This window comes from Epinephelus fuscoguttatus, linkage group LG19 (genome assembly GCF_011397635.1).
Source record: "Epinephelus fuscoguttatus linkage group LG19, E.fuscoguttatus.final_Chr_v1".
NCBI classification, from domain to species: Eukaryota; Metazoa; Chordata; class Actinopteri; order Perciformes; family Serranidae; genus Epinephelus; species Epinephelus fuscoguttatus.
Genome location: NC_064770.1, coordinates 799,489 through 820,543, shown reverse-complemented (window position 1 = coordinate 820,543; position 21,055 = coordinate 799,489). Strand labels below are relative to the sequence as shown.

At 45.4% G+C, this 21,055-nt stretch overlaps 1 protein-coding gene and 1 long non-coding RNA gene across 3 annotated transcripts in view; one reads left to right on the top strand and one right to left on the bottom strand.

Annotated features, from left to right (window-relative positions):
- Window positions 1-10,840: 10,840 nt before the first annotated feature.
- LOC125878892 (uncharacterized) lies at window positions 10,841-11,781 on the top strand. The gene is made up of 3 exons (XR_007447816.1): window positions 10,841-11,060; window positions 11,177-11,277; window positions 11,704-11,781. It is a non-coding gene; the product is annotated as an uncharacterized LOC125878892 (long non-coding RNA).
- Window positions 11,782-19,154: 7,373 nt separating this feature from the next.
- prmt1 (protein arginine methyltransferase 1) overlaps window positions 19,155-21,055 on the bottom strand; it is a 21,179-nt gene continuing 19,278 nt past the window's right edge. For both annotated transcript variants that reach the window (XM_049560312.1, XM_049560313.1), the window contains exons 9-10: window positions 20,954-21,055; window positions 19,155-20,811 (exon numbers count right to left, since the gene is read on the bottom strand). The exon at window positions 20,954-21,055 is cut by the window's right edge and continues 20 nt beyond it. In XM_049560312.1, the coding sequence (XP_049416269.1) occupies window positions 20,728-20,811; window positions 20,954-21,055 (186 nt within the window). In that variant the 3' untranslated portion in view covers window positions 19,155-20,727. The remainder of the gene's footprint in view (window positions 20,812-20,953) is intronic.

Sequence of the window (21,055 nt, the reverse complement as noted above, 5' to 3'; positions counted from 1 at the left end):
GGTCCGAAAAATCCAGCTGTTGGGCAGCCTAGAGGATAAAGTAGTGAGGGACCTTCGCCTGCCAACATATGGGACGGCGGATGAAATCTTTCGTGTGCTGGAAAATCGGTTTGGAAATAAAACAGCAATTGCCCTGGAAATCATTGAGGAGCTGCAGGCACTGGCACCAGTAAGAAGTCACCAACCCAGGAAGATTGTCGACTTGATACAGATTGTGGAAAAGGCCCTGTATGACCTCAGTGAACTGGGAAACACTGGCGCCCTGAAAAATCCACTCGTTACCAAGTCCCTGGAGAGTAAGCTGCCAGAAGGCTTAAAGAAGGAGTGGCTGGTCCATGTGTTGGAAGGAGAGGAAGCCTCATCACCTGAGGGCAGGTTTGACATGCTCCTCAAGTTTCTGAGAAGCCAGGAAAAGATTTATGAGCAGCTGGACCAGCTCAGGGACGATGATCCCAGCAGGAGGGAGACAAGAGTCCCACAGAAACATGCCCGAACAAAAACCACCAACTCCTCAAGCTCCCAAGCATCCTGTGTTGTCTGTGGAGAAAGGGGCCACAGAAAGAGACTCTATTACTGCAAGAAGTTCAAAGCTCTCAAAGTAGCAGAGAAGAAGGAAGCAGTTAAAAAAATTGGTGCTTGTGGGAGGTGCCTGGAGGTCCATGACGATGATGTAGAGTGCAAGACCACCTTTCTGTGCAAAAGCGAGGGGTGTAAGGATGCTCAAGGTCCGGGTCATCACTACTACCTCTGTCCCAAAGCTGCAAGTAAGGGAGATGGGCCAAGGAGGCCAAAGCCCAGTCCAGCAAGAGGGGGATGGAAAAAGTACACAGAAACCCAGGAAGAGTTCCTGACAAGCCTGCCCCCTGACCTAGCCCAGCGGTGCCGGGATGCGTTCTGCAACTCTGTCTCAAAGACATTCAGTTCAGCTGTACCTGAGGGGAGTTTGCTGGCAGAGAATGGCCTTGAAGAGTTCCCTGTCATAATGATGATCCTTGAAGTTACTGCAAATGCTGGACAGAGGATTGGGACCCTGATAGACTTGGCGTCCAATACGAACTACATCACTCATGAGGCTGCAGGTGAGCTGAACCTGAGGAGTGAGGATGTGATGCTCGTAGTCCATGGAGTCGGCGGGATGCAAGTGACAGTGGAGACTAAGCGTTACCTCTTGAAGATCCGGATCACAACTGCAAAGGGAATCCTGAGGTCCCACCAGCTTGTGTGTTACGGGCTGGACAGCATCGCAGAGGTCAATCGTCACATACCACCCAAGACACTGCAAAAAATATTCCCTGATGTCCCTCTTCATGAACTGGTCCGTCCCACTAAAATCAAGCTCCTCATCAGCCACAAGGAAGGCCAACTCGTCCCTCAAAAAGTGCGCTCCGTTGGCGACCTTGTCCTGTGGGATGGTCCCCTTGGGAAAACAGTGGGTGGCTCTCATCCAGATCTCATGGAAGATATTAAAGTTACAGCTCATGGATCCAGAACCCACTTTGCCCGCTCCATGCGCACAGCAGCTGTGGTGTACGAGGAAGTCACCAGCAAGAGCCCAGTTCATCCGCCTCAGCTCACTCAAGCAGTCACGTCTGCTGCCAACCGAGACTTCATGGACTGGTGGAGGTGGGACAGTATTGGGGCTGCGTGTGAGCCCAGGTGTGGCGGCTGTAGATGTGGAAATTGCCAACCTGGAGGATAGGAGATGACAATCTCTGAGGAGCGAGAGCTGGAGCAAATAAAGTGTGGACTAACATACATCAATGGAGATCGCCACAGCGAGAAACCACACTGGCATGCAAAGTACCCTTGGGTGGAGGATCCAGCAACGTTGCCAAACAACAGGAGAGCAGTCGAAGCAACATTCCGGAGGACTGAGAAGCAGTTGGCAAAGGAGCCGAAATGGAAGGCGGCCTACAAAGCTCAAGTCCACGAGATGGTCGAGCGGAACGCTGCAGTCAAACTGTCCAAAGAAGAGTTGGCAAGCTGGCCTGGACCCGTATGGTACATCAGTCACTTGATTGCACCAAACCCCCACTCTGTGACTACACCAGTCCGTCTCGTCTGGAACAGTAGTCAGAAATTCAGAGGCCAGAGCCTGAATGACCTGCTCATCAAGGGTCCGGACGTCCTCAATGACATCCGTGCTGTCCTCATCCGGTTTCGCCAAGGTGTCTTCGCTGCACTTGGGGACATTAAAAAAATGTATAATTCTGTATGGCTTGAGGACCAGGAAGTACACCTACATCGCTTCCTGTGGAGAGACTCTGAGGAAGAGGACATCCAGGAATATGCCATCACCAGGGTTAACATAGGCGATAAACCAGCCGGCTGTATCGCTCAAGTCGCCATGCGGGAGACAGCCAACCTGCCAATGTTCCACCATCTTGCAGAAGAGCGTCGAGTACTGGAGCAAGACGCCTATGTAGACGACATCTTGACTTCGCATGATGACCTGTGCCAGCTCAAGCGAATAACGACCAATGTTGAGCACATCCTGGAAGCCGGAGGATTTTACATGAAGCCGTGGGTTTACTCCGGCCAAAGTGGGAGGTCAGAGTCAAGCCACTTAAAGGAGGAAGAACCCCCAGTGATGGTCCTCCCAAACCAACTCTCTGAGGAGAACAATAAAGCCCTGGGCCTTGGGTATGATCCTGAGAGCGACAAGCTTCATTTGATGGTAGCTGTGAACTTCTCCAAAAAGAAAAAGAAAATGAGACTCGGAGAAAACCTGTCAAGAGAGGAAGTCAGAGCGCAGGCGCTGGATCCACTCACCCGGAGAGAGCTTCTCAGTCAAGTTTCTGGGCTATACGATCCCCTCGGCCTTGCGACTCCTGTCAAACAAAAGGGAGCCATCTTGGTGAGGAGAGCTTTCCAGGAAGCAAAGGTCAACTACAGTCCATCAGTAGACACGTGGGATGCACCTTTGACCGAGAGCCTCCGTGAAGATGCCATCTGTCTCTTTGAAGACTACGCTGAGCTCAGCCAGTTGAAATTCATCAGAGCCCTGACGCCACCTGATCCGTGTGCCAAGCCCTGTGGTATCACCTTCTCTGATGGGAGCGAACGCTCTTATGGTGCCGTATTGTACCTCCGGTGGGAGTGTCCAGAGGACGTGACCATACGACTGGTCGAAGCCAAAGCCAGGCTGACACCATTAGACCACAAGGGGGACGCTGTCAAGGCTGAGGTCTGCGGAGCAGTCTATGCAGGTCATTTGAAAAAGCACTTCCAGAAGCACTGCAGCATCCATGTGGAGAAGTGGTACCACCTGGTCGACAGCCAGACAGTCTTAGGAGCCATCCAACGTGAAAGCTACGGCTACCAAACATTTTTTGCCAACAGAATTGGGGAGATCCAAGGCAGTACAAATGTCCAAGACTGGTGGTGGATCCCTGGGCCCCTCAATATCGCAGACATTATTTCAAGAGGCGCGAGCCCCAAGGAACTGGACGAAGGCACAGAGTGGCAGCAGGGTCCTAAGTTCCTATGTCTCCCGGAGAGTGAGTGGCCAGTGAAGTCTGCCAAAGATGTTGCTGTCGAAGCCAGAGAGAACCTCATGCGCATCCAGAAAAAGGCATTCGTTGCTGCCCTGACCAGAGCTGGAGGAAAGACGGAGCCCAAGCCTGAACTAATCTCAAGCCCCGCTGATCTGCACAGGCCTCCTGCCGGGGCTGCAGTCACAAGCCTGATGGATATCCAGCGATTCAGCAGCCTAACCAGACTGGAAAAGTCACTCGCACTGGTCTGGAGGGCAGCAAAGAAGTTTCTTCATGGCACAGCCAGGGGAAGATCAAAGTGGGAGGCAGTCCCGTTTGGTGGCACAGTCACCGTGGCAGAGAGAGAGGACGCCTTCCGAGACCTCTGTCTGGCAGCACAAGTAGGAGCTACCTTTCCCAGCACCACAACAGACCGGCTGGTTGTGTACAGGGACGAGGCAAGTGGGCTATTGGTATGCGGAGGCCGAATCCAGCACTTCAAAGAGGACGGCGTGGCTGTTCCACTGATCCCCTTTGACACTTGGCTGGGGACTCTGCTTGCATGCCAGAGTCACCAAGAAGGGCATGAGGGGGTTGCTGGGACTCTACTCAAGATGCGGAAGTGGGCTTGGGTTGTGCAAGGCAGAAGGCTGGCCCAGAAAGTCGTCAACCAGTGCGTCCACTGCAGAAAGGCCAGAGCTCAAGTCTGTCAACAGGTGATGGGTGACCTGCCAGTGGAAAGATCAAGACCTGCTGCGCCATTCCAGTTCATGTCAGTTGACCTGTTTGGACCTTACTTGGTGAAGGACGATGTCAAAAGAAGAGTATCCATGAAGGTCTGGGGGGTCATCTTCTGCTGCATGGCGAGCCGGGCCCTACACATAGACCTGGTCAACAGTATGTCCACAGAGAGCTTCCTAATGGGCTACCAGAGATTCACTGCCATCAGAGGCCACCCCCTCAAGGTTTGGTCAGATCCTGGGACCAATTTCATTGGTGCAAAGTCCTTGCTGGAGGAGTTGTATGCCTTCCTGAAGAGCCAAGACAGAGCAAGCCTGGAGGAGTATGCAGCGACAAATGGGACAAACTGGACCTGGAAAGTGCTCCCTGCCGACTCACCGCATCGGAATGGAGCTGCTGAAGCTGCCGTGAAGGTCGCCAAGAGAGCTCTTCAAAGTTTGAGCAAGTCGACAAATCTTACCTTCAGCGAGTTCCTCACAGCCCTCCAAATGGCAGCTAATCTGGCAAACGAGCGTCCTATTGATGCGAGAGTCCAGAGTCGGGAAGACCGCATGGAGTATGTGACGCCAAATTCGCTCCTCCTGGGCCGAGCATCTCACAGTGGTGACTTCAAGTCCTTTGATTTCCAGAGCTACCCCTACAAGCGGCTCCGAGAAATCCAAGGTCAAGTCAACGAGTTCTGGAAAGCATGGTGCCAGCTTGCTGGTCCAAACCTTTTTGTTAGATCAAAATGGCATGCTACAGAAAGAAATGTCTCCGTTGGTGATGTTGTATGGCTTTGTGATCAGAATGCTTTGCGTGGGCAGTTTAGACTTGGCCGAGTCGTCACTGTAGTTCCTGATTCAAAGGGCATTGTGAGAGATGTTGAGGTTCTTGTCACTCCAGGCAATTGTGCCTCAGTCCACCATCAGCAGCCAGTGATCCACTCCACAGGTTCTAGTGACCGGAAAGAGAGGTCTAATGGTGTGGTATTGCACAGAGATGTCAGGCGGCTTGTAGTTCTTTTACCTGTAGAGGAGCAGTGCCCCTAGTGGTAAAGTTGTTTGTGAAGGTGTTCGCCTTTTCAGTTTGCAAGCTTTCTGAGTAAGTTCAGAAAGCTTGAGTGGGAGGTGTAGCGGCGAACAGCTGTTGCGTCAGCTGATGCGCGAGCCCGCAACCGCGGCGGCCTTGCGGCACGCATGACAACCAGCCAAACCCCGTTTGTAAATATTGTATTTTTATTATAGAGTACTTGGTAGAGCACGTCTGCACCCATATTCACCTAGGTAGCCCCAGATAAGTTTTATATATAATTCGGTATAGTTCGGCCAGCCAGTTTGCACAATCAAAGTAGTTTATTTATGTTTGCCCATAATTATAGCGGTGAGTGCTCCCGGCTCATCAGCTGGGGTGCGTGCACGTTAATTACTCAGCTGTGTCAAGTCAAGCAGAACAAAGAGACGCCACTGCAGAGCAGAGGAGTTTGGTTTCCCCACAGAGCGTGTAAAAAGTACCAACAAAGAGCTGAATGGACTGCCGGTAAGAACGCTTTTTATTTTTATTTGTGGATGCAAGGTACCTGAGATGTGGGTGAGGTTGTTTGTAGCGCCCGGTGCTTTGTGTAAATGTTGGCTGGTGAGGAAGAGTTGTTGTAACTTGTTTGGTCGGATAAATATTGCAGCGGTCTGCTTAATCCCAATTTAAAGTGTTTGATGTGCAGACATAACTGTGCTGGATCATTGGCTGCTAGTGTGGGCATAGGATAAACGGGTCATTTTTTTTTTTTTCTACCTGCAGACAGCATGTTTAAGGCTGCTAAAACAGTGATTCACTGCTAAAATAATAATTTTATAGTGGATATGGGATGTAAATGTGTGTCTAAACCTGGGGGGAAATTGCTGGTTGATTAGTTATTTATTAATTTGTATGTTGGGTCTAGTAAAATGCTTAATTCATTGTTTCCATGGTTAAAAAAATGTATTTTATATATTTTGATGCATTTACATTGAAATAATTCACTTAAGTCTGTTTTAACTTAAAGGGAAGAAGTTCATCTATTTTCATGCACTTGGTTAATGGTTAATGTGAAAGGGTTTTGATAATTGATAATTATTAATTGGTATATTAATTATGGGTTTGATAATTATTTAATTTGTTAGAACCTGGTTTTACAAAATGGTAATCATGTGGTGTTTTGTCTTTTAAGGTTTTTCACCTGCTGAGGGAAAAAGGCTGTAAAAAAGAAAAAAAAGAAACTGTTTTCCTTCTCCTGCACTATTCTGGGCAAAAACCAAAGGAAAAATAAAAAGAAAAAAAGGAACAACGGCCTGGTCTTTGAGTGGATTCCAGCTTTTAATGTTCAGCATTGGTACACCCCTTCAAGTGTGGGGTTAACACAGCAAGCAAGCAAAACACTTGACAACTACCGTGTCGTGTAGGTGTGTGGATGTGTGTGTACGTGGAGGAGTTCAGCCCCAGTACAGAGCGCAGATGAGAGGCTGCAGGATGATAATGAATTAAACCAAAATGTGTAATAGTACTGATAAAAGAACATACCTTCAGAGCTTATCAATACGGCTCCATGTCATTGGTCTGACAACCCATTGGTCAGACGTCCCGTTGTTCCGATATGCAATTATACTAGGCTATACTGTATTTGTGTACCATAGAGGATCAGCAAATGCAACAAAAGTAGGCTACTGGTCGAGATACAAGTGTCATAGAGACAGGGCTGCCCCTGACCAAAATGGGGCCCTAAGCGAAATTTTATTTGGAGGCCCCCATCCCAAATGTATCATAGATACAAAATGACTGTACAACAAATTGCCATTTAACTTGACAACCTTCACTGGCAATAACAAATGTACTGTAGATACAGTAGTTTGGCTGTATGAGTCAAATAAAATAAAAAAAATAAAATAAATAAATAAATATTAAATAAAAATAACTTCAAACTGAAATAAATAAATAAACAAATCTGAGTCACAAATAGCCATCAATTACTCATCAAAAGAATGTAACTTCCACCACCTCAATCCCCCACCCTTGATTAAACACTGAAAATAAAATAAAAGAGGGAGACAGGTTTTTCCTATTTAATCTTATTTTGTTATATTTCTCCCTCTCCCCTCTCTGGAGGCGTCCGATCTCCCTCAGCCCTCCGCCTCTCCCACCTTAATTAAACACTGAAAACAGAAATAAAATACAGAGACATTCTTTTCTATTTTCATCTTATTTAGCTATATACCTCCCGTTCCCCTCTCTGGGAGCACCCGACCTCCCGGCCCCGCACATACCCCCGAGGCTCGGGTCTCCCCCTCCGTGGAGCCCACCCTCCTTCCCAACCCCGCACATACTCCTGAGGCTCTTTTGGACAACATGTCGACAACTCCTCACCTGCTGCAGCTCTGCAAGTGCCTGCCAGCGCACCCCTCTGATTGTTCAGATGTGGAGTGCTGTCATTGCAGCAACGCATGGGCGGTCAGGTCTCTTCTCTCCTTCCTCGAGCTGATTTTACGCACGCCTCACGGTAGCGCATGTGCGCATCCATTGTGGATATGCGCAAATGCGTCCCCTCGCGCAAAATGTGGCCCCCCATGGAAGATGAGGCCCTACGCACAGCGCGTGTTCTGCGTTTAGGGAGGGGCAGCCCTGCATAGAGAGGAGAGAATGAAACACCATAACCTCCTGTTATTAACTCTGGGGTCCGGGTTGTGTGGGGAGCTCTCCGCAGTTCTGAACGGCTCCCGGCGGCTCCGCAACCGGCTCTGGGTCAGCTGGGAAAGGCTTGAGGCGAAGCAGGCTCACGGCTTATGTGTTTGCCACTTTCTTTTTCATTTTAACTCACACCATGATCTTTTCCTAACCCTAACCAAGTGGTTTTTGTGCTTAAACCAAACCAGACCTTAACCACAGGGCATCATGATGATTTCGGAACAACAGCTTCGGAACAATGGATTTAATATCGTCGGAACAATGGGATGTCGGACCAATAGGCAGACCCCATCAATACTACGGTCTTCGATAATTTCTGATGATTTTGTCAATATGGACATGCTGCACATTGCTAGCTCTGTTGGAGCCACAATTTAATTGTTAAATTCATCCTACTGAGACTAGCAATTTAACTTACTGTACGCCACGTAGCAAAACCGTTTCAAAACAATAACATTGGTTAGCCAGTTAGCTGAGACCCATTGCTATAATGCTGTGTAAAACACAAAAGCCGATTCACAATCAAACTTGTGCAGCCACACATTTTAGCGGCAGTAGCTGTTTAACTCAGGCATCACACATAGAAATATTTCAACTTTTTTCAATATGGATATGCGGAACATCATTAGCTCTGTTGATTCTCCACAATTCAGTTATTAAATTCAGTTAAATTCATCGTACTGAGACCACCCAGCTGGCAGTTTGACTTACTGTACTGCAAAAGCATTTCAAAACCACAATAGCTTAAGGTTAGCCAGTTAGCCGAGGCCTACAGCTAAGCACTGAGTGTACAGCCTAACGTTAGCTTCTACAGCCATCTACTCCACACTTCAACACTCAGTAGCAGCTTTCTAAATTGTTTTTACACAACAAATTTGCAACTCATTAAGCATACTTGCAGGTTGTGAGCCTGAATCTCCAGCTTTGCCCAACAAAGTGGGAACTTTACTCAGCCCCAATAGAAGACAATAAGAACAACCCCAGGTTTCTTTTCAGCACTGTAGCCAGGCTGACTGAGAGTCAAAGCTCTATTGAGCCTTGTATTCCTTTAGCCCTTAGCAGTAATGATTTTATGAGTTTTTAATGACAAAATTCTAACTATTAGAGGCAAAATTCATGACCTCCTGCCCTCAGATAGTACCTATCTAACCTCAAACACAGCTGTAAAATCTAATATATATTTAGATTGCTTCTCCCCAATTTCTCTTCAAGAATTGACTGCAGTGATTTCTTCATCCAAATCATCAACGTGTCTCTTAGACCCCATCCCAACTAGGCTACTTAAGGAGGTCTTTCCTTTAGTTAACACTCATATATTAGATATGATCAATATATCCTTATTAACAGGCTATGTATCACAGTCTTTTAAGATAGCTGTAATTAAACCTCTACTAAAAAAGCCCACCCTGGATCCAGAGGTGTTAGCCAATTATAGACCAATATCTAATCTTCCCTTTATGTCAAAGATCCTTGAGAAAGTAGTCGCAGACCAGCTGTGTGATTTTCTCCAGGATAATAATTTATTTGAGGAATTTCAGTCAGGATTTAGAGTGCATCATAGCACTGAGACAGCTCTAGTTAAAATTACAAATGACCTTCTGATTGCTTCAGACAAAGGACTCGTCTCTGTACTTGTTTTATTAGATCTTAGTGCGTCGTTTGACACAATTGACCATCAAATTCTACTGCAGAGACTGGATCACTTAATTGGCTTAAAAGGTTCAGCACTAAGCTGGTTTAAATCTTATTTATCTGATCGTTTTCAATTTGTTGACGTTCGCAATGAACCATCCTTACGTACTAAAGTTTGTTTTGGAGTTCTGCAAGGTTCTGTGCTCGGACCAATCCTGTTTACTCTATATATGCTTCCTTTAGGTAACATCATTAGAAATCACTCTATAAATTTCCATTGTTATGCGGATGATACTCAGTTGTATTTATCAAGGAAGCCAGAAGAAAGCAATCAATTAACTAAACTCCATAATTGCCTTAAAGACATAAAAACTTGGATGAGCACCAATTTCCTGATGTTAAATTCAGACAAAACTGAAGTTATTGTTCTTGGCCCCAAACAACTCAGAGACTCTTTATCTGATGACATAGTTTCTCTAGATGGCATTGCTCTGGCCCCTGCCACTACCGTAAGAAACCTCGGAGTAATATTTGATCAAGATTTGTCTTTTAATTCTCATTTAAAGCAAACCTCACGGACTGCATTTTTCATCTGCGTAATATTGCGAAAATTAGGCCTATCCTAAAGATGCAGAAAAATTGGTCCACGCTTTTGTTACCTCAAGGCTGGATTACTGTAACTCTCTATTATCAGGTAGCTCTAGTAAGTCCTTAAAAACTCTCCAGCTAATTCAGAATGCAGCAGCACGTGTACTAACAGGAACTAATAAACGCGATCATATCTCTCCTGTTTTAGCTTCTCTGCACTGGCTCCCTGTAAAATCCAGAATTGAATTTAAAATCCAACTGTTAACTTATAAAGCTCTAAATGGTCAAGCTCCGTCATATCTTAGAGAGCTCATAGTGCCATATTATCCCACCAGAACACTGCGCTCTGAGAACGCAGGGTTACTCGTGGTCCCTAAAGTCTCCAAAAGTAGATCAGGAGCCAGAGCCTTTAGCTATCAGGCTCCTCTCCTGTGGAATCATCTTCCTGTTACGGTCCGGGAGGCAGACACCGTCTCCACATTTAAGACTAGACTTAAGACTTTCCTCTTTGATAAAGCTTATAGTTAGGGCTGGCTCAGGCTTGTCCTGTACCAGCCCTTAGTTAGGCTGACTTAGGCCTAGTCTGCCGGAGGACCCCTCTATAATACACCGGGCCCCTTCTCTCCTTCTCTCTCTCTCTCTCTCTCTCTCTCTCTCTCTCTCTCTCTCGTATCCTATTACTGCATCTAATCTAGCTAACCCGGCCATTCTGGATGTCACTAACTCGGCTTCTTCTCCGGAGCCTTTGTGCTCCACTGTCTCTCAGATTAACTCATATCACAGCGGTGCCTGGACAGCGTGACGTGTGTGGTTGTGCTGCTGCCGTGGTCCCGCCAGATGCCTCCTGCTGCTGCTGCCATCATTAGTCATTAGTCATACTTCTTCTGTTATTATACACATATGATTATTGTCACACATGTATACTGCCAGGTATTAATACATACTTTCAACATATTGTACCGCAGTAACCAGAACTATAACTATAATATTATTACTTTCATTAATGTTGTTGTAAGCTACTGTTAGTGATGTTACGTCTGATGCAGAAGTACCGAGGCCTGTGTCGAGCAAAGGGGGCGTGTCCAAATGAAGCCATCACCTGGCATCTGCAATTTGGAAGCATTTTGACCTGATATCTCCCAAAAAGGTAAAATCTAACATACATCTGCTGAAAAAACAAAACAACATAACAAATATATGTTGTCCATGGAGAGAATGCCAAGAGTGTGCAAAGCAGTAATCAGAGCAAAGGGTGGCTATTTTGAAGAAACTAGAATATAAAACATGTTTTCAGTTATTTCACCTTTTTCTGTTAAGTACATAACTCCACATGTGTTCATTCATAGTTTTGATGCCTTCAGTGAGAATCTACAATGTAAATAGTCATGAAAATAAAGAAAACGCATTGAATGAGAAGGTGTGTCCAAACTTTTGGCCTGTACTGTATATGTGTATATGTGTGTGTGTATATATATATATATATATATATATATATATATAATATAATTTCGTCTTACTTTACAATACCTCCTATGGGGATTCTGACATAATACTTGTATCATTTTGTGTACAGATCCACTGAGATGTTGCCCACATGTAATATCACAGTAGGACCAGCAGATGTCAGTACTCCCAAATGAGCTGTTAAACGGGGCTTCGTGTGATTGGCCTTTTGGCGAAGCAATGGCCGGAAAGATTCGATACGTTCACGGGGCTTCATCACACCATGACTAGCTACTGTCATTACCTGCATATCTCTCTCTCTCTCTCTCTCTCTCTCTCTCTCTCTGTCATATGGATTACTGTTAATTTATTATGCTGATCTGTTCTGTACGACATCTATTGCACGTCTGTCTGTCCTGGAAGAGGGATCCCTCCTCAGTTGCTCTTCCTGAGGTTTCTACTGTTTTTTTTCCCCGTTAAAGGGGTTTTTTTGGGGAGTTTTTCCTTATCCGCTGTGAGGGTCATAAGGACAGAGGGATGTCGTATGCTGTAAAGCCCTGTGAGGCAAATTGTGATTTGTGATATTGGGCTTTATAAATAAAATTGATTGATTGATTGATTGATTGATTGATTGAACTTCTCCGGCTTTCAAGTGTAATCGTTTTGAAAATGCAGCAGTAAACTTGCCAGTTTGTGAAGCAGTCCTCAGGAAAATAGAGGGAACACAATAAAATATCTGGGTTGTATTGCGAAGGAATTGTATCAAAAATAAATTCCAACCACCTCTTCTTTGTTCCTTCTTCCTTCGGCAGTCCAAACGAGGGCAATTTTTGGTCACAATGAGCAGTGTCATTTTCCTAGACGTGGTGTCTCCTCAACAGCTCCTCAACGGTTCAAATTCTGCAGCCTCTGCTCCAGCTCTACTCGGAGCAGGTTTGTTTGAGGGTGCAGCTCAGTGGCCGGCAGGCAGGCACTGTGTGCATTGCTAATTTGTTACATTGTTAGGAAATGACTTTGCGGAAGTAAAGGCGGGAAATTCAAACGAGCCATTTCAGGCAGCTCAGGAGCTGTGTGACTGTGGGGAGACAGAACTCCCTTTAGCCTGGCCTTTTTTTTTTTTTTTTTTTTTTTTTACTTGGCAGACCTTATAGAGGCAGAAAAATGCTATAAAACACACTAAAGAAGGGGGAAAACCCCAAAAAGCATAATAGGTCCTCTTTAATGCTTGTGTTTTTTCCAGGCTGTTCAAACAAAGAGATGAAAACAGCTGTGGCTAGCTGCATTGAATATAGACAACACTCCACACACAAGACTGACTGATACAGCTCAGTATTTGCACTGAGCATTTCTCTCAAGAGGGTTATGTAAAACTACTGCCAAATAAGCGACAAAGACACTTCTGAAGAGCACTGCTGTACCCAACCATCAGACACAGAGCTAGGCTTTATGGAAGAGTGGCCAGAAAGTTCAACTTCAATCTGATATGACCAGAGTACCTTCTTCCATATGTGGGGAGTTTCCCACATGCCTTCTGGCGAACTTGAAACATGTTCTTATTTCTTTATCCATGCAATGGCTTTTTTCTGGCTACTCTCCTATAAAGCCCAGCTCTCTCTTTGGTCTCTGTGTTGTCTCTCTGATGCTCTCTTTGCCTGAACTAGTGTTGTGTCGGTCACGAATGTGTCGTTCAAAAGAACAAATCTTTTCAGTGAACGTACTGAACTGAATCACTCCCTGAACTGTGTCCGTGCGAATGATGAATCACTCGCGAGGCGGAGACAGCCAGGCTGCAGGGAGGGACGGACCGCCTACCCGCCTGACGAATCACTCTGTGAACGAATCACCCGATCATTTCCTCTCAGGGATACACTTTCATGGGGACCGTTTTCTCCAAGCTAATGGCTAATGTAGCCAGGAGTCAAGCCACATAAACATATACACACACCTCCCTGTTGTTTTAACAGATTTAGTTTCCAGATAAACAAACTTAAAACGTTAGGCTGGCAGCAGTAATGAGAAGAGTGAGACTCACCAGTCAGTGCAGAGCAGCAGCTGCAGCATGGAGACTGGGGGTGTGGTGTGTTCAAGTGTAATAGGCACTTTATTGATCCCGGAGAAAAATAACTTTTTTTTTAACTTTGCTAAATTGCTACAGCAAGCAACAACTCACATACAGTATAAAACCCGCAGTTTGAGAAAACGCGTGGCTTAGACTGTCAGATCCTCTCATTATGAGGTAACTGTGCAAAAGTGTGCATGTTAAGTGACTCAGTGATCCGCAGTACATTCAGTGAACGGATCACTGAGTACTGTGGTACGTTCACTGAATGGACTACACAGTAAGTAACCGGGAGTTTGTTCATTTCTATTAGGTACTTTAGTTATCTCGGAGTGAAATAACTTTTACTTTGCCAAATTCCCACAGCAACAACACACGTACAGTACAACACATCATGTAACAAGTACTGTATAAAACAAGTAACAATAGAACGAAATATAAGTGAGTGATTAATGGCTGAAAAAAATAGTGGTAGAGCAAATAATAAATGTCAACAAAATTATGAATAGAATTAAAAGATGAGAATTGCAGCAAAAAATATGAACGACAGTTAATTATACATGTCAGATTATGGCAACACATATATGAATGGAAGAACACAATATCACTCTCCGAACTGAAACATGAATTGTTGAGCCGTGTATCAGTTCAGTGAGTCGCAGTCGCAGGCTCCTCCCGCCAAGCGCTGAACGATTCGGTGAACGAATCTTTTGAACGAATCTTTTTAGTGAACTGATTCTAGTGATTCAGTAACATCTAAAGAACTGCCGTGCCCAGCACTAGCCTGAACCTTGAGTTTGATGGGCAGCCCTCTCTTGGCAGGTTTGTTGTGGCACCACATTTTTATTTTTTTTTTTTTTCATTTCTCTTCACCAAATTTGACTTGTTTAGGTCCATTACAGAAGAATCCAAATAAAAATGACAGGCTGTAATGCAACAAAATAGGAAAAATGCCAAGGGCATAAATACTTTTGCAAGGCACTGTACTTGCACTGCTTTACACTTAAGGGGGAAAATTTGAAGTGTTATTTATGTGTTACTATGCAATGGTTTTACTGGTCTGGCCCGATGGAGATCAAATTGGGCTGTGCCGTGTAATGCCAAATATATAGGCTAAGAAAACTGGCTGAAAAACAACAGCTCTTGAATGTAAGTAAAACCCAGTTCATTACATTTGAATGTGTGTAGCTTACATATTGTACAGAAATGTATAAAAATCATTTAGTTCAGTCACAAAATGCCTGCAGGCGGTCATGGGATTATATCTTGTTATCTGCTGGGACAGATGAGCAGATATTCATCAGCTCGTGTGAGGAATGACAGCAGTGATCACCATGTATATGACTGTAGCTTTCACTCTAACGTTTCCCTGACAAGTGCTTGTACTCGTCTCGTCGTCCTCTGCTTATCCGAGTCCGGGTCGCAGGGGCAGCAGCCTCAGCAGGGAAGCCCAGACAGTCCTCTTCCCAGCCACTTCCGTCAGCTCTTCCGAGGGAACCCCGAGGCATTCCCAGGCCAGCCAGGTGATGTAATCCCTCCAGAGTGTCCTGGGGCGGCCTCGAGGTCTCCTCCCGGTTGGACATGCCCGGAATACCTCCCAAGAGAGGCGTCCAGAAGGCATCTTTACCAGCTGCGCAAACCACCTCAACTGGCTCCTCTCAATGTGGAGAAGCAGCGGCTCTACTCCGAGTCCCTCCCGGATGTCCGAGCTCCTCACCCTATCTCTAAGGCTGAGCCCAGCCATCCTACGGAGGAAACTCATTTCGGCTCATTCTATTGGCCACTACCTAGAGCTTGTGACCATAGGTGAGGGTTGGAACATAGATTGACCAGTAAATCGAGAGCCTAGCTTTCTGGCTAAGCTCCCTTTTCACCACAACGGACCGGTTAAGCGCCTGCATCACAGCTGACACCACCCCAATCCGCCTGTCAATCTCCCGCTCCATCCTACCCTCACTCGTGAACAAGATCCCGAGATACTTAAACTCCTCCACCTGAGGCAGGACCCCCCCCCCCCCCCCCAACCTGGAGTGGGCAATCCACCCTTTTCCGGCTGAGGACCAAGCAAGTGAAACAGACTGAAAGATTGTCCATCAGCAGTTTACAGTCTGCCCTCACAAACTTTACATGATGACAACTGAAAATTAATGTCAGAGTACGTGCAACTGAAGTCAGCAAGGGCTCAATAGGCAAGTTCAGATGGTGGACATTTGGATTCAATTTGAGAAGACACGATGAACAATTACACAGTTACCTCTACCCCTAACTTAATTCATCCTTTCCGTATTCACTTATCCTGTTGGGGGTTGCAGGTGCGGGGTACATCCTGGACAGGTCGCCAGATTATCACAGGGCTGACACATAGCGACAGACAACCACACCACATTCACACCTATGGCCAGTTTAGCGTCACCAATTAACCTGCATGTGTTTGGACTGTAGAAGGAAGCAGGAGAACCTGGAGAAAACCCATGCTGACAAGGGGAGAGCATGTATGCTCCACACGGAGGAGCTGCCCCACCACTGTGCCGCCAATTAGTTCAACTTGTTTTTTTCCAATTTGGTGAACTTAAAATCTTAAGGCAGCCCGGAAACCATCTTTTTTTTTTTTTAAGTTTAAACAGATAGCTTCTTTTTACAGTTTAAACTGCAGGCACATCTCAACCAGCTTCATCCACTTACACTAACAGTGAGGATGGAGCTGAAGACCTCAGGAACACTCAGGAAGGGAACGGAGACCTGACCGTGTTATGGCTGGACCTCGCCAATGCATATGGATCCATCCCTCACAAGCTTGCTGAGCTCGCCCTCCACTGACATCATGTTCCCAGCAAAATCATGGACCTTATCCTGGATTACTATGGGATTTTCAGATGAAGAGTCACAGCTGGGTTGGGTACATCAGACTCAGTCATCCTTTTCGCCCTCGTAATGAACTTGATTGTCAAGTCAGCAGAGGTAGAGTGCAGAGGCCCCTTGACCAACACTGGAGTGCAACAGCCCCAAATAAGAGCCTTCATGGATGACCTCACTGTTACCACTACATCTGTCCCGGGCAGCAGGTGGATTCTGCAAGGCCTAGAGAAGCTCATCACCTGGGCAAGGATAAGCTTTGAGCCAGAAAAATTAAGGTCTCTAGTGCTCAAGAGGTGGAGAGTAGTGGACAGGTTCCAGTTCTCACTGGCCAGAGAAACTATTCTGTCCATTACAGAGCAGCCAGTCAAGAGCCTCGGGAAGGTTTTTGACTGAAGCCTTAAAGACTCTGCCTCCTACGAGACAACCAGCAAAGAGCTTGAGACCTGGCTCAGCAAGGTGGACAAATCCGCTCTGCCAGGGAGGTGCAAGGCCTGGATTTACCAGCAATCCATTCAGCCTGTATCCTGTGGCCACTGCTGGTATTCACAGTGCCCATGACAACAGTAGAGTCCCTGGAGAGACAAATCAGCAACGACTTGCAAAGATGGCTTGGTCTACCTTATAGCCTGTGCAGCTCTGCTCTGTACAGCACAAGCAACACCCTGCAACTTCCAATCAGTGGCCTCACAGAATAGTACATTGGTGTCAAGGACACAGGAAGCTCTGCAGTACAGGGAGTCCAGGGATCTGTGGGTAGCATCAGCTGGCATCCAGGTGCATACACGCAGGAAGTGGAAAGCAGAAAAATCTCTGGAGGTGGCTGAGTCAACGCTCGAGCAGAGGATGCTGGTGGGGTCCATAGCAACCGGGCATGCAGGCTTTGATTACTTCCCAGCAACCAGGGTTAACAAGGCTCAAAGCAGAAAATGGCAACACCTTTTTTCAGGAGGACATTGGGGCAGGCGGGGAGGAAGCACGAGCCAACAGGATGGTGGGAATGGGACAGCAAGGAGCTTGGACAAAATGGGAAAATGTGCTGCAACAGAAAATGACCTGGCCCAACACCTGGAAAGCAGACTTCCATCACACCAGGTTTTTTGCCAAGCTGTTCGTGATGTCCTACCAAGTCCTGCAAACCTACTGTTGGTCTAGAGGCCAATGAGAGGAAGCGCTCCAAGTACCATGAGGTTTTTGAACAGTGCAGGGGGCAAGGCTGGCAAACTCGCTGAGAGCCTCTGAAGTGGGCTGCAGAGGATTTGTGGGGCGATCACTCTGCAAGGAGTTCACACTGCTAGGTATCACTGGGGAGGCAAAGAGGACGGCTATCAAAGCTGCAGCTGAAGCTGCAGAAAAAGCCACATTGTGGCTTTGGATTAACAGGGCAGATCCTTGGCCAACTGCTGCTGGGACACATGCTGGAGTCTGATCAACTCCGGTCGGGGCGCCTGGGCGAGGGTCTCTGATTTGTCAACAGACCCGAAACACCCAATGACACCAGGTCAAATCACTGATGTGTCCCAGCGCATCTGTAGGATGTATCTTTAATCTTGTAATTTTTTTTCTTATGCTTAGATGTACATTAGCCTTTCTTCCTTAGTATGCCATGAACACCGCACATAATGAAAATATGAATATGAGACACATTTTTGAATCTTAAGTGGATGACTTTGTCACGTGGCATCTGGTGCAAAACAAATATTGACATAAAGGGGACAAAAATTAATTGTTGCTTATTTTGTCAAGATGTTTTCATGAGAAAGTGATGTTTGCAACGATCATTATGTCCACAGATTCATTGTGAAATTTAAGAAAAACTTTAAGCAGATGAATATTTAGTTGTTGTGATAACTGTGTGACTCCAAGATTTTTGTGTGATTGTATGCATGTAACAGAATGTCTTCTTGCAGATTGGATATACAACTCACTCAATATGTTTACATGACATCAGAGAAAATGGGTTTATTGTGTTAGTTTGACCAAAACTGGACATTTAAAATACATGTTAACATGTTTGTCCAGCTGAAATCATACTAAATCAAATTTCTCAAAGTTGGACTAACACACCCACATCATGTGATTGGGAGCTGAATTACTCCTGCATGTATACAGTCAATCAGACCCAAACTGGCCTAGGTGCTCTTCATATGCTCCGCAATTTCCGCCCTGGGCTTTAACCCAGAGGTTGAATACCATTAAACGCATAACAGAAAAGGAAGCTGGTAACATGGCAAAATCTACATCTAGCGCCATGCAGTTTTGAACAGACAAAATGTACAGAGTTGTTAAGTTGTCCATCACAGTACCAGTTTGCTGCTAGCTAAGTGTAGCTAACTTATCGATTGTTTGGTCTGTGATGCAACAAGTCAACCTGAAAAAGGCCCAATTCTAACAAGCCCTGAAAGAGGGCACATCGCCACCTGTCATAGCAGAGTTGGACATACTTTGGTCAATAATCGATTCCCCTCCCGTGCTTGTATACTGGGACAAGGACAGTAGTCCAGTTAAATTGCCTAGTTGAGCTGTAACCATAGCTCTACTTAACTGTGCATGTAAAGGTACAGAATGAGTTAATGGGGGGAAAAAAGCTGAATCCTTCAGAAAGATGCTGTTGAGAGAGTACCACACAACTCACATTATTTTGTAACAAATGCAAGGAAACTTACATGTATGTTTATTAATTTTATTTTATTTAAAAAAGCAGCAAAAAAAAAATACAAAAGAGAAAAATCTAAGTGTGATGACATGAGTCAGAGCAGTCTCTGCACAGTGCCAACAATGTTACTACTGTTCAGGTTGACACAAGCAGCCTCAGACACGTTGTATCAAGACAAAAATATGGGCTCCAGGACACCTGTGGAGCCAGCTGGAACCAGGCCATCTTTTAACTCAGGTGCAGCAGTAATCAACACTTCAAGATGCTCAAGGGTAGTTTTCTCAATAGGGTGTATTCTGATCAAAGCCAAATAAGGGAGGATAGCTGGTACTGCTGCAACCCCACTATCACAAATGACATCAGCCCAATATCAAACGGTTACAGGTTTGGAGCAGCCCGCTTCTGGTTATAGTTGAAAACAACCATGCATGTGTACAGCATCCTTCCCCAAATACTAATACTGATTCTAAGCAGTAGTATGTAATGAGTTCACAATGGATACGTTGCAAAATAAGTTCAAGCCAAACCACAGTATTCACACTAAATGCAGTTCATTTTTAAGTGTGCTGTTGATGCACTGTCTGCCCCCAAAGGAAATGGAGAGGCTGCTCATAGCTGAAGAACTTAATGAATTGTGGATGGTAATTAGATGGCTCGTAAAAATGGAAAAAAAAAAGTATGTATTAAAACTTAGGAACACATTTTGATGTCTCTGAAGTTTACATGGCAGTGGCTTTACAAAACTGTGGATTGATTTACATCCAACATACATATTCCTGTTTAAATAGTATCTGGATACTTTGTTTGGCTGCTAAAGCAGTATGACAACTGCTACGTAGTACAAGCTATGTAGAATTAGTATGTAGATTGGGACAAAATTTCTTAACTGCAGAGCATGCTGTGCCTCAAAGTCCTGATAAGCCTTGTGAAATGTCATCTCACTGGAACCTGGAGCACTTCATTCACACCAGCACCACACCTTTATATATTTATTCTGTTTTAAACATTGTTATTTTTTTGGTTTGAACAGGACCTAAAGGTGTTAGGTGGACAGTTTCCTTGTCAGTTACACATGGTTTCAAATCACTGGAACATAAGAGGAAGAGGCAGGGGTTCTTGACTTTATAGAATCCCAAAACCCACATGCAGCTTCAACAGAACCAAAGAGGTGGTCATGTAATGACCATACAGAGGGCCAACGTGACTGAACAGTAATACTGTAATGCAGACATGTCAGCGGGGCTGTTGTGTTGGTGTCTATATGGATCTCGCGCATGCAAAAGGACAAGAACCCCAGAGCAAAACCCAAAATGTTGGATACAAACACTAGGTACATGTCAAATGCACGCCATTTGTTGAGTGACTACTGCACAATGAAACACCACGCCAATGCACTTTGACCCCAAGGATGTGAAAACCTTTTAAATACTGTTGAGGTTTGGACAAGAAAATGACAAGAAAAAAAAAAAAATACAGTTATTAAAATGTTGCTGCATGGGGAGCGTTGAATTATTGTACAGACTGAGTCAAACAGTTTAATCTGTCATCTACTAAAGACAAACTAACACAGGAGGGGACTAAGGGACTTAACGCATCCTGTACTCAGAGGTCTTGGACATCTCGCACAGCTGACCCTTGAAGTCAATGTCTACGGTGAAGTCCAGGTCCCTCTGCAAACCAACAGCAATGAGTCAGACATGATGCACACAGCAACCAAATGCAGTGATGAAGGAAGACACAATAGTAAAATCAAAGCACACAGCTAGTGAGAAAGAACCTCCAACTTGTTCTCAAAGGTGGAGTTCTGCTTACATTGTTCTTGATGTTTGGCTTCATGCTGATTGTGCCAAAGATCTCCTCGCCAGTCTTGACAGTCAGGTAATCATCCAGGTAGAAGACAGTCTGCTTCCAGTG